Source organism: Manis pentadactyla, chromosome 6 (genome assembly GCF_030020395.1).
Source record: "Manis pentadactyla isolate mManPen7 chromosome 6, mManPen7.hap1, whole genome shotgun sequence".
NCBI classification, from domain to species: domain Eukaryota; kingdom Metazoa; phylum Chordata; class Mammalia; order Pholidota; family Manidae; genus Manis; species Manis pentadactyla.
In genome coordinates this window covers 36,915,475-36,924,585 of record NC_080024.1, presented here as the reverse complement: position 1 = coordinate 36,924,585, position 9,111 = coordinate 36,915,475, and the positions used below count along the sequence as shown (strand labels likewise).

General features: G+C 47.4%; 1 protein-coding gene across 1 annotated transcript; it reads right to left on the bottom strand.

Moving 5' to 3' along the window:
• Positions 1 to 330: 330 nt before the first annotated feature.
• Positions 331 to 1,209, bottom strand: LOC118933553 (protein ZAR1-like). Its single transcript, XM_036927977.2, has one exon. It carries the CDS (start codon positions 1,207 to 1,209, stop codon positions 421 to 423), a length of 789 nt encoding a protein of 262 aa, XP_036783872.1. The 3' UTR covers positions 331 to 420.
• Positions 1,210 to 9,111: the final 7,902 nt, after the last annotated feature.

Genomic DNA, 9,111 nt, shown 5'->3' with positions numbered 1-9,111 from the left:
AATCAATGAATACTTAATATCTTAACTTTTTATCATTTAGCATTTTCTTAAGTTTCAAATTTCATGTGTTCACACAAACATTAATATCAAAGCCAGAAATTGAATTTATTGATCTAGCCCTTATGTCTAAAACTGATATCCAACACTGAAGAATTTTAACTGTGATCTTGCAGAATTCAGTGCTTGTAATGGTGGGAATGGAAAATAAAAGTTGGAGCATCTTTTGTTGAAAAAAAAAAAAATTTTTATTTTACATGCATTTACTTTATTCTATTCACATTGTACAACTGTATTACAACCTACAAAAAGTACAAAAGCCTAATCCATTTTCAATACCAGGTCAGAGCTAAATGGCAAAAGAGGAACAGTACAGTAAGTCACAAGAAGAGTTTGGGTATCCTGTACAAGTCATACTGCTTGTCACACAATGTATTTAAAGCTGTAAATATTGCCACAGGAGAAACTCTTGTCTTTGCAGCGACCACACAGTTCCTGTCGATGAGGCCTCCTTAGATCAATGTGTCTTTTCTTTTGAGGACAGGAACAACGAGACTTTGAACAGGTCTGACATTGGATTGCTTCTACTCGATAAGGGTTAAAAATCTTGTGGCATTTGCAGCAGAGTTGTTTGAAATAAACCTTATTAGTTCCAGAAATGCGCCACACATAAGCACTCTCCCATCTGGTCTTACAATCTTTACAGTGAAAATAACCACATTTTGGTTCCAAAAACTGGAAGCAGGGTTTCCTGAGCAGATCGGCGGCGTCTGCCCGGGCCTGCTTGCTCTTCCTTTCCTGAGGACTCGAGCCATCTTCCTCCGCCAGCTCCTCGTGCTGCTTGAGTTCCTCCTGGCTGTTCCCTCCCGACTTGGCTGGTGGTGATAGTGGCTGCTGCGGGCTGGCCTCTGCAGGACCTGAGAGCACCTTCCTCTCCTCCTCTTCCCCATCCTTCCGAAGACTGATCAAGCCCCTGCGGCCTATCACTGGCGAGTAGACTCCCCAAGCTGGCAGGGGTGCCCTGTGGCCTGCACGGCCCCAAGGGGAGCGGCTGCGCAAGGTGCGAGGCCCCAGGGAGCACTGCACGGACTTGTCCACCCACGGGCTCACCTGCACACCCACTTCCTTGGTGTTAGCCTTGCAAAGCCACAGGCCCTGCAGATGCCCCTGCGTGAGACACGTGGCCCTGTCTACTAGGACCAGGACGGGCATGTTCAAGGGGGGCAATGAGTCTTTGTTTACCAACCATTCACTACTCCTGACCTTTTAAATTGGAAGAATCAAACTCCACCTTATTCTGAAAAACCTCAGGCCATGATTGACTTGTTATAATCTATAATCCAAACTCATAAACTCACCTGGACTAATGTCTGCCAACTCCTCCTAATGTTACTCAATACAGAGGAAAGGCGCTGAGTAACCCAGGCGGCCACGAAGTGGCTGGAAGACCCTCAACACCCAGTGTACGCCCAGAATCAGTTCCCAGGGAAGACCGCCACTGAGACCCAAATGATGACCGGGACTACCAGAAATTAAAACGGTATCAGGAAGATCTTATAAGTGGAATGAAAGAAGGAAGGAAAAGGGCCATAAATATAGCCAAAATCTCTGACATCCTCCAGGGACCCAAAGAGAGTCCAGCTACGAGAGGCTGTGTGAGGCCTTCAGGCTCTGTACCCCGTTTGACCAAAGCACCAGAAAGCCAGCAGATGGTTAATGCTGCCTTTGTCAGTCAAGCCCAGGGAGACATTAGGTGAAAGTCACAGAAGCTTGAGGGCTTCACTGGGAAGAACGAAGTTTTTGTTAACAGAGAACAAGAGGCCCGACTGGAGGTTGATAGATAAAGAAAAAGGCAGATCTCCTCGCAGCGGCTCTAGTGGAACATTCAAAAGGGCCTCCTCATAAGTCTGCTCCGTCAGGCAGGGGCTGAGGGGGTGGGGATCGACCTGAGCAACAGCAGCCCTGGGGAAAACATGCGCCCACTGCCGCCCGAAAGGACATCGTAAAAACGTATGTTCCCAAAAAAGAGGGAAGCCCGGGCCAGATTCTGAAGCTCGAGGAAGGGAGCAAGCAGTGCAGGGGCGGTATCAGCCCCGGAGACCAGCCCTCAAGAGCCCAGAAGAGGACTTTACTGGCCTTGCAGAAATGAAAGGCTATGAAAAGGAACAGGACCCACCAGGCTCCAAGCCCCTTGGCCCCGAGGAGCCTATGGTCCCAATGAAGGTAGGGGGCCAAATAATGGACTTCATGGTGCACGCTGGGGCAGAACACTCAGTGGTTACTCAGCAGGTGGCCCCTCTCTCCCAACGGCAGGCGACCATCATAGGTGCCTTCGAAGCAGGTCGCGCCGGCCCTTCTTGACGCCTGGGCGGTGTGCCTCGGGGTGTCATGAGGTTGTTCATGAGTTTCTGTACCTACCAGACTGCCCTGTGGCTTTTATGGGACACGATCTCTTGGGAAAACTTCAGGCCCAAGTAACGTTTGACTCCCGAGGGCTTGCAGCCTTAACCCTAGGGGTGCCAAAGCAAAGACTTTGACTCTCACAGTTCCCCAGAGATAAGAGTAGCATCTCTTTAGTTGCCCAGACCCCATCTCAGAAATCCTCAAAATGCCCTTCCAGGTTCCCAGAGTCTGGGCAGAAGACAGTCCCCTGGGGCTTCAAAAATCCTCCCGGCATATTTGGGTCAGCCCTGGCCTCAGACTTGAAGGCATTTCCTGCCGACCAGCTCAGCCGCGCTCCACTTCAACATGTGGATGGCCTTCTCCTTGCATGACCCACAGAGGAGAAATGCCGCAGGGGACAGAGAGGCTCCTCCACCTACTATGGGAAGCTGGATATAAGGTACCAAAGAAGAAGGCCCATATCTGCCTAGAGAAAGTTAAGTACTTGGGCTTTCACCTCTGACACAGACAGCAGCAACTTGGACTAGAAAGGAAACAAACTGTTTGTGCAATCCCCACCCCCCAAACCTGGCATCAGTTTCAGGAATTCTTAGGTGCATCAGGATTCTGCCAGATCTGGGTTTCCATCTTCTCAGTTAAGCCTCAAAGAGGGGTGAACAGGAGCTGCTACTTTGGGAAAAGGAACAGGAGAGGACCTTTCAAATAATAAAACAGACCCTCACCAATGCCCCAGCTCTGGGACTCCCAAATCCCTCAAAATATTTTTCTTGTATGTGCATGAGTGGTCAGGATTCGTGGTTGGGGTACTTACCCAGGTGTTGGGGTCCTGGCACTGGCCAGTGACGTAGCCATCAAATCAGTCAGACCCTGTGTCTCAAGGATGACTGTCGTGCCTCCAGACCCTGGCTGCCATGGCCCTCCTGGGGGTAGAAGCTGACATGCTGACTCTGGGGCAGGACCTGACTATCAGAGTGCCACACAATGGACTGTAAGAGACAGTCCTGGTTCACAAGTGCTCAAATGGTCAGATACCAGGGAATGTTGTGTGAAAACCCCCGCATCCAGCTTGAGGTTGTGAGGATGCTAAACCCAGCCACCTTACTGCCGGTCAGTCCTGGGCCCCAGATCATGACTGCTATCAAGAAATGGATGAGGTTTTCTCCAGTAGGCCAGACTTACCAGATCAGCCTTTCCCCTACCCAGGGGTAGAGTACTTTACGGACTGCAGCAGTTTCATCCAAGATGGGAGGTGACTGGCTGGTTACTCAGTTATTTTAAATTCCACTATAGAGGCCAAGCCTTTGCCGGCAGGCACCTCTACCCAAGAGGCGGAACTAATTGTTCTTCTCCAAGCACTCCAATTGGCAGCGGGAGTTCAGGTGAATATCTACACTGATTCCAAATATGCCTTTACTACTGTTCATGTGCATGCAGCCCTCTACAAAGAGAAAGGGCTAATTAACTCAAGAGGAAAAGACATTAAATATGGCAAGGAAATCCTTGAACTGTTAGATGCTGTATGGGCTCCTAAAATGTTGGCGGTCATACATGGCCGAGGGCACCAGAAGAGTGACACTCTAATTTCTGCAGGGAACCAGAGAGCCGACTGGCAGGCAAAGCACAAAGTGCAAGGCCTGAGGGAGTGATGTACAACTGGCAATCCTATCACGCGCCCTATTTCCCACTCCACTGGCTAACTGGGACCCACATTACTCCCAGCAAGAAAAGGCGTGGTTTGAGACCGAGCCCAAAGCATACCTCACTGGAGGGTGGCGAATGTTAAACAATGGGAAAATAGTCATTCCCAAATCCCTGGCACCAACTGTTGTAAGACAGTTTCACCAAGAAACTCACCTAGGCCGGACCTCCTTAGAGTCCTCCCTAGACAAGCACTTCTCTGTTTCAAGACTAGACAGCATTGCTGGGGCCATGTGCAAGAGATGTGAGGTCTGTGCCTGGAACAACCCAAGACAGGAACAGAGACAAGCACAGAAGGCCCTCCCTTTGAAAACATAACAGTAGATTTTACTGAGTTGCCTCGTGTCCGTGAGTATTGGTATCTGTTGGTGATTGTGTGCACCTTCTCTGGATGGGTAGAGCATTCCCCACTCACACTGAAACTGCCCAGGAGGTGACTTGAATCCTCCTGAGAGAAATTATTCCCCGTTTGGGGATTGCAATTACTACTAGGTCCAACAATGGACTAGACTTTATGGCCGAGATAGCACAGCTGGTGGCAAGGGAGCTCAAAATTACCTGGAAGCTGTACATGGCATGTCAAGCCCAAAGCTGGGGGAAGTAGAGAATGAACCAGACCCTAGAACCCTAGAAAAGCAACTCAGCCAAGTGCTCCAGAAGACCCACCTCCATTGGGATCAAGTACTGCCAGTAGCTCTTTTAAGAACAAGATCCAGCTCCAGTAGGCAGACAGGGCTGTCCCTTTTTCAAGATAATCCATGGCCATCCCCCTCCTCTCATTAAGGGCATTAAAGGAGACCTAGGGAACTAGGTAACCTCACCTTAAAGCAACAAATGGAGGCACTAGGCACCACCCTGTCTTCCCTAAACCAGTGGGTCAAGGAAACGTTGCCAGTTAGCCTCACTATGGAGGTTCGGCCCTTTAAGCCAGGGCATTCAGTATGGGTTAAAGAATGAATTTACAACCCTTAAAGCACCTCTGGAGGTGACCTTTTACTGTTATTTTGTCCACCCTTACCGCTGTAAAGGTGACAGAAGTCATTCCCTGGATACATCACAGCCAAATGAAGCCTGCCAGCCAGTGGGAGTACATTCCTGATGCAGTGTCCCCCTGCAAGTTAACCATTCAGAGACAGGCCCCCACAATCCAAAGGAAGCAGAGAACTATAGCCCTGCTTTGGTCACTCCAGAAGCTGACCAATCTACGCACGGCAGAAGCTTGAGGAATCAGCACCTGGAAGATGCATAACCTGTTACTGTTATTAATAACTGTGGGTACCCTACTCTTAAAATTCAGAGGCATCCTGGCAGAAAATTCTTGTGACAAATGTATATAGGCTACTAAATCAGGTCAGGGCATCACAAAAACCTTGCTGTATCACACTTGTTTCTCCAGCTTTCCAGGAACTAGCACAGGATGGTGCAATCACAATAAGACTATTTACTCTATTTGTGAACAGGGTGATCAGTACACTTGTTTTGACCCCCAGTCACTCCCCAACTGAAGAGTGGCTAGAGGTCTGGAGACATCCTAGTGGGACTTTGATTAACCAAACCCAAATTCTTAACCCCAAATAGTCAGTATCTTTATTCTTTGATGTGTGCTAGGCCATAGGTAATATTTGGTCAACCTATAGACTGCCATCTTGCAGCTCACAATGGGAACAGGAATATCGACTTAATTGTAAGTGTATATATGATGAGCCCTCAGTTTGGTCTGGCTGTGCTGATGAAGTTGAGTTTTCCTGTCCCTGTTGGAGTTGTGTATCATGGATCACCTGGCAAAGTAAGAGTAAAACCACATTCCTCCAAATCAGTGTTGCCACGCCAGACTGTCCGACAGGAACCTGTAATCCTGTTAACTTCACCATCCTGGATCCAGAGGAACCTAAATGGAGAGCAGAACACCAGACTGGTGTACTTATCGATGGATGGGGCACAGACCCCGGACCCTGTTGCTTTCAAGAGGGTCACAGTCTCCCTCCGAGCCTCGTCTCATGAGGTCTTTCATTCCTTTTGTGAAGAAATAAGTAGCAATCTGCCTCCCCATTCCTCCACAGTAAGAAACCTGTTTCTGGCCCTGGCAGAGGCTATAGGCCAATATTTAAGTGTCTCTTCTTGCTGTGTATGTGGGGGAACCAGTATGGGGGATCAGTGGCCTTGGGAAGCCAGAGAACTAGGCCCCCGGGAGCCCTACAATAAGACACAATACCCCAGGCATGCTACCAGGGTTTGGCTGCTGAAAACCTCAGCTGAGGGGGGAAAAAACTGTCTTGCCAGGTGGGGAAGACAATTTTACACCTCTGTTGGGAGCCTGACATGCCGGGGATAAAAGTTCTATAATGCATCTGCCCAGGAAACCCAATGGTGGGGATCCCCAAATCACACCAAACCAAACCCCCACCCCTTATCTAACTTTACTCACCTCAGACAAGCCTGGGACAATGTTGCTGCAGAAATCAAGCGGCAGGCCCAGGAGGGCTATACTGGATATGTGGAAGGGCCGCCTATACCAAATTTCCTCGATTTTGGTCTGGATCTTGTGTTCTGGGGACTATCTGCCCCTCCTTCTTCCTTCCTCCACTAACCAGGGGAGAACATCTGGGAGTCCCCATATATGAAAGCCGAGGAAGCCAGAGGAGAGGTGTGCCCTGCAAGTTGGTGGCTGGAAGGATGATCGATGGCCAACTGAACAAATACTTCACGATTATGGCCCTGCTATGCAGGCAGAGGATGGATCCTATCGTACAACACCCCCATCTACATGCTAAACCAGATCATCAGGTTACAGGCTGTAGCTGAAATTGTAACCAATGAGACTGCAAAGGCTCTCAATATATTGGCCAGGCAACAGACTAAAATGTGCAATGCTATCTATCAAAACCGCTTAGCCTTAGATTACCTGCTCACCTCTGAAGGAGGAGTCTGTGGGAAATTTAATCTTAGCAACTGCTGTTTACAAATAGACGATGAAGGGAACGTTATAGAAGAAATTACTGACAGAATGAGGAAAGTAGCCCACGTCCCAGTTCAAACCTGGAAGGGCTGGAGTCCAGATGAACTGTTTGGAGGCTGGTTCTCGACCTTTGAGGATTCAAAACCCTGATAAGTGTAACACCCTTAATCTTAGGAATCTGCCTGATCCTTCTGTGGCTCGCCCCCTTAGTGCTGCGATTTGTCAACACACTCACTGAAACTTTAATTGAAAGGAAAACGGCAGCCCAAGTACTGTTATTGTAGAAATATAAACCCTAGACCAAGATGAGTAACTTGAAGACCCAGATGATGCTCTGTAGTCATAAAGAGGTGTGAGCATCAAAGGGGGGAATGTGGTAGGAAGTCAAGAAGGCAAAGTTTCTGTTGAGGTCTCAGGAATGTAAAGGAATCAAGAAGTCCTTGAGTGCTTGAAGTTAGAACAATGTAACAAGGTATTCCCCTCCACGGGGACTCAGTGGTATGGAACAGCTTCTTGATCATAGTCATGGAGGCCCATTAGTTTAGAGTAGGGTATCCGGGTAACCTTTACAGAGATAGATTAAAATATAACTAGCATCTTGGATACACCTATAATGGCCTAATAGCTCCCACTGCAACATTTCCTGGGTGCTGACTCCCCCTCAACCTTGTAGTGAATGTATAAAAGGCATGGCCCTGCTGTGCTCGAGGCTTAGCCTTTGGATAGGAATCTGCTGAGCCAGTGCCGGCACTAAGAAACTCTGCTTCTCTCCAAGGTGCCCCGACTCCTTGTTCGTAGTTCCTGCGTTTCCTGCAACAATTTGGCATCAAAGCCTAGCCCCACCTGAACTCATCTGGCAACACAAGCTGCCCTGAACTGAGTAGAGACTATTTTAACCTTCATTGCCCACAGTTACTGTGAATGTTCACACATTTCACTGCTGAATTACCAACCCGTTATATTACAGGGTGCTGTCCAGACCTCACTCAGGGTTTTTGGATAATATGGCATGTTCACCTTTTTACCTATCCAAGATCCAAAAAGTCCTAAACTGAAAAACACTTCCAGGCCCCAAGGGTTTCAGAGAAGTGATTTCAGATGTGCATTTCCTTTCTTATACCCACCATCCCACCTTTTATAAAAAGAGTTAAAGTTAAGTGTTTTTTCCCAAGCTAACACTTTGATTTGCTGAATAACTACAGCCATGTTATGCAAACACTTTGTGATTCAGAAAATCCCAAGTGAACCTTTTCTAATTTTATTCTTATCCAGAAGTCATTACATAGTCCTGCCCTTGCCAACTGCTTCCTCATTCACTGATTGGGAGCCACTAAAACATTTTCCCCCAAAGGATTAATTTTTACCCCCTCAGCAGTGTCTAAATATGGGAGACTGCTTTATTAGGCCATTGGTTGGTTGGTTGATTGACTTCTTGGACTATGCAAAGCACTTTATAATCCCATGTGTGATTAGATTAACTATGATATGATTAAGATTAAGATGATCCAGATAAGCCCCAACTTCCTGACTCATCTGTGTTTTTTCAATCTGAATTTTCCAGATACATTTACACAAACTTACAGGGTTCATTTTCCCTTTCATCTGTCATGTGGTTTACTGATGTTCTGGCATGCTTTCCCAACCTTTGGTGCTGAACTATAGCATCTGTACACTAAATCTGGCACTTCAGGAATCTAAAACCAACCACAGAATTATCAGCCATTAAGTGAAGTTTTCCATGACAGGTGTCTGAGTCATGAAACTTAATTATAAGAGCCAAGAAAAGATTCCCAAGCAAGGGTGCAGGAAAAACACTTCTGACTTAAGGCACTTCCTTGCATTTCTGTGGCAAATCAGTTGCTATGACAGTAGACTCCCTCAGAGAACGTGTATCTAAGTGCTTAAAATAGCCAGAGTGCTTTTCCCTAATGAATCAGAATTCTGCAAGGAATTACTAAGCCTTACAGTATTTATATGAGCACTGTTTCAGTGATCAATAACTAGAGTTACGCAGTAGGGTTGAAAACATTCTAGTGCTCAGGGCTTGTAAATTTTAG

Coding starts and splice junctions, on each gene's coding strand:
- LOC118933553 (XM_036927977.2), bottom strand. CDS start 1,209: ATGCCCGTCCTGGTCCTAGTAGACAGGGCCACGTGTCTCACGCAGGGG.